This window comes from Echinops telfairi, unplaced genomic scaffold (assembly GCF_000313985.2).
Source record: "Echinops telfairi isolate 266 unplaced genomic scaffold, ASM31398v2 ScPeMD7_5805;HRSCAF=6673, whole genome shotgun sequence".
Taxonomy (NCBI): Eukaryota; Metazoa; Chordata; class Mammalia; order Afrosoricida; family Tenrecidae; genus Echinops; species Echinops telfairi.
This window is the reverse complement of record NW_022109704.1, coordinates 3458708-3463017: the sequence shown is the minus strand read 5'-3', so window position 1 is coordinate 3463017 and position 4310 is coordinate 3458708. Positions and strand designations below refer to the sequence as shown.

Below are 4310 nucleotides of genomic sequence, written 5' to 3'. Positions count from 1 at the left end.
CCGCTGCCCAGCCTGCTCGAGGCACCCCGCGAACTCAAAAGGCTCTTTTCAGAGCCACCCACACTGTCAAGCGAAAGAGTTGTTACAATGGCTGCTCTGCTGCCCACATTTCCCTTGTTGATAAGCGCCCAAACCCGCTCCTTGTCCCCTGCTAGTTGAGCGTGTCCACGAGTGACACCTGCTCGCCTCCCATCACCGCTCTCGAACACGTATCCTGGGCGACTTGTCCACCCTAGAACCAAGCACAAGTGGGCACCCCCAATCTCGGGGACCCCTTTCTACCCCTCCAATGGCCACGAAAGCTGGACGCGGCCCGGCGGCGCGCTGATGCTTCCAGAGCCTCTTGCCCGACTGTGAAGGGGACCTTGCCACCTCTAGGGGGAGCCGTCTTCTCCGCCAGCCTGACAGACCCGAGCCCAGGGGTGGACTCAGGGACAAGAAGGGAAGTGAGACCTAGGCCGTTCCCACGGGCTCCTCCCACTTTGGCCTTTGCCAGCACACCATCCGGACCAACTTCCCGAGCCACAGGGCGCTGACCCGGAGCGCACAGAGGAAAGGGCAAGGGGCCGGGTGTGTGAGGGCCGTGAAAAAGGGGACCCAAGCGGTCTGCGGGGCGCCGCAGGGCACGAGGAACGCTCCCTTGGGGGCTCCAGCATCCCCCGCGCGGGAAGAGTGGGGAGGGGGCCGCGGGTGGGGAGTCCTCCAGGAGGGAAAGGCTCAGGAGGAACGGTGTGGCATGTACGCAGCGACCACGGGAAATGCCTCCCAGGCATGGCGGGTGGGAGCCGGGGGCAAGGAAAAAAAAAGTGCTGGCAAACTGGAAAAGTAAGATGGGAGGCTCGTGGGGGAGGGTCCTGCGGGCGCCCGTGGTGACGCGAGTCGCGTGACGGCCCAGCCAATGGCCGTCCAGCGCGGGACTTTCAATTGTGGCGGCGCCCAATCGGGGAGCGACTGCGCCTATAAAGAGTGGAGCGGCGGCCGCAGGCCGTTAGTGTCGCCGCCGTCTCTCCGGAGCTCGAGTTCGCCATGGCCCGCACCAAGCAGACTGCCCGCAAGTCGACAGGGGGCAAGGCCCCGCGGAAGCAGCTGGCCACGAAGGCGGCCCGCAAGAGCGCGCCGGCCACGGGCGGCGTGAAGAAGCCCCACCGCTACCGGCCGGGCACGGTGGCCCTGCGCGAGATCCGGCGCTACCAGAAGTCGACGGAGCTGCTGATCCGCAAGCTGCCGTTCCAGCGGCTGGTGCGCGAGATCGCGCAGGACTTCAAGACGGACCTGCGCTTCCAGAGCTCGGCCGTGATGGCGCTGCAGGAGGCGAGCGAGGCCTACCTGGTGGGGCTCTTCGAGGACACCAACCTGTGCGCCATCCACGCCAAGCGCGTGACCATCATGCCCAAGGACATCCAGCTGGCCCGCCGCATCCGCGGGGAGCGCGCTTGAGTCGCCCTGCGCGCCCGACCCGAGCGAGGTTCCATCTTTACCCCAAAGGCTCTTTTCAGAGCCACCCACAAGAGCAGGAAAAAGGCTGTCACTCGGCCCTCCGGGCCACGCGAACTGCAATCCGCGGGGTGAGGGTGGGCAGGGACGGGCGCTGAGTTTCCGGGGTGGGCCGTTGGGGGGGGTGGTTAGTCGGTAGATGGCTTCGCCGTCGGCAGCTTCCGTGCCACTTGGACCTGCTGAGGCGGCGGCCGTGCACCGCCCTTGGGTGGCCGAAGACGGTAGCTTCTTTCCAATCTCCGCCGAAGTGCTCGGCCGCTTTGCTCTCGGTCCGCTCTATTGGGACTCAAGGTCAATGCAATCGGGCACCCGCACTAGTCACCGGCACCAAGAGCGTGCTTGGGCCGCCCGCTTCTGGCGCGGGGACGAGAGGCGTGCTCTGCCCACCCCCACGATGCCCTCACCCGCCCGGGCGGCCCCGGCCTGCCAGCCAGACCTAGAAACATGCCTCTGGCCTGACCATGTCGTCACAAGCTCAGTGGCTGGTTGCCTGGCTGGGTTCAAAATGCTACCCTTTCGGACACTACCTCTGTGTTAACCATTTGCATCATTGAGCACGTCAATACCTAGCAGATGTGTGACTATCAACATTTAATCGTGTCGATACCCAAATCAAACACTAGGACACACCATACATTCGTTTTTCATGGGGACTTCCCATGTTCAAACACTGCTCAGTTTAACTGCCTCCTCACAGGGTGTGTGCACGTGTGTGTTCGGGTGTGTGTGTGTGTGGGGGGGAAGGGTTGGGGTCCCTAGCTGTGGCAATGGCTGCTTGGCACCTTCACTCTTCCCTCACGTTTCACCCACCTCGCCATCTGCCCCTCTCCCCACCGGAGTCGAGTGCTCACCCACAGTCTTAATCTGTTAACTCGGCTAGACTATAATATCCAGATATTTAAGCAAGCACTGACCTATAGACTTATTTCTCCCCAGGGTTTCCAGCGACTCTCAATTTCCTGTCAGTTTGATAGTTCTTAAAAAGAGCCAACTTTTCAGGGCATTTTTCATCAGTTAGCTCGCTAAGTTGTTTGGTTTTAAGATGACTACCAGGATTCTTTAGCATCTTTGGGGCATATCAGCTTTTAAATACGCTGTTCTGCATGACTGCCCTGGTTCGATTGACTAGGTAATTACTGAGTCAACGTTCTGTGGCAGTCACTATTTTGTGAACTAGGGATAAGCAGATAATTGAGTTGGAGAGAGTCTTACCCTTGCAGGCCTCAGCCTCCAGAATGATCATCACTGTGACATACGTGTAAATAAAAAGCTCTGAGTGTCAAAAAAAAAAAAGCACTGACCCAGATGTTGCTATGAGGAAGCCAACTCCTGAAAATGAATCTCTTTATATAAATTGTGTGTGTGTCCAAAAGTTCATGAAAAAATTACAAGTGGTTACATGTTGGATTGCTAAAAGCTCAGCAATTGGGAACCAGTTGCTGCTCTGCGGAGAACCATGATGCTTTCCACTCCTGTAAAGGGTCACAGGCAGAAACTCACAGGGGCAGTTCTACCTTATCCTATCGGATTGCTCAAATTTAGAATAGACTTGAAGACAGTGAAGTGTTTTGGATATATATATTTTTTAATATTTTAATTCCATTTTCCACATATTTTAAAAAGTATAGATATTTGTTGTTAGGTACTGGGATTCATCGTAATCTTATGCACAACAGAAGGAAACCCTGCCCAGCCCTGCCCCACCCTCACAGTTGTTCTTATGTTTGAGCCCATTGTTACAGCCACTGTGCCAGTCTATCTCATTGAAGGGGCTTCAAAAAGTTCATGGAAAAATTACGATAATCAGGTTTTCCCATGAACTTTTTTTTTCAAAACCATTTTGTTGGGAGCTAATACAGACATGTATCACTCCATAGTTCAATCCCATCAAGCAGTATTGCACAATTGCTACCACAGTTTAAAAACATTCTTTTCCTTCTTTAACTCCTTGACATCAGCTCCCGATTCCCCCCTTATCACTACTCCTATGCCCCCCGAAACCCTTACTCTACTTGCTGTCCCTATAGATTCAACAATCCTGGGTTTCATATATTGAAAAACATGTGACAACAATTCAAGAGGGTCACCTCCAATGACCAAATACATCTGAGATAAACAGAAAACATGAAAATCCAGAAAACGTTGAAAACGAGAGCAGGCCCAATGTACATCAGGGGGGATCAACTGACAAGGTCCTAACCACTACATGAACTTTTTGAAGCCCATGTTTCTATAAACACACATATACATATACTTCAAAAAAAAGTTTATAGAAACATAGCCTTCAAAAAGTTAAGGGAAACAAAGCTCATGAACATAGATACTTATATATACATATATACTTGGAAAAAAGTTAATGAACATATATACAGATATGTTTGTGTTATTTCAGTTGTCAAGCTCAATTCGTTCCAAATTTATGTTTCAACACCAAAAAGAGAACTGGGCATATTTTTTCCCATAATGGAGAACCAAAAAATTGATTCTGATGCCCAAAAATTAAATTTATACATTCATTTTTCCAGGACTTCAAATCACTGTGGAGGCTTTTGGTCTTCTGACCTATCACTGCCTCAAACATGCAATCGCCATTAAGTTGTATCTGATTTATCCAAATTAACTTTTCAGCCACTTCAATGGTCTGGGTTCATTGTTTCATGGTTAACAATTTCACACCTTTTGCTACATTAGCCCCTTTAATCACATGTTCCCCCAACATGATAATGCCAACCTTGCCTTATTGTATTCAACCATCAAATCCGACCAGCAGTGCCCTGATTAAAATATTGCAGTGGTTCCCTTCTTTAACTCTTTTG

General features: G+C 52.2%; 1 protein-coding gene across 1 annotated transcript; it reads left to right on the top strand.

Moving 5' to 3' along the window:
• The first annotated feature begins 1020 nt into the window (after positions 1–1020).
• On the top strand, positions 1021–1437 carry LOC101647293 (histone H3). Its single transcript, XM_004716565.4, has one exon. The coding sequence runs from the start codon at positions 1027–1029 to the stop codon at positions 1435–1437; it is 411 nt and encodes a 136-aa protein (XP_004716622.1). The 5' UTR covers positions 1021–1026.
• Positions 1438–4310: the final 2873 nt, after the last annotated feature.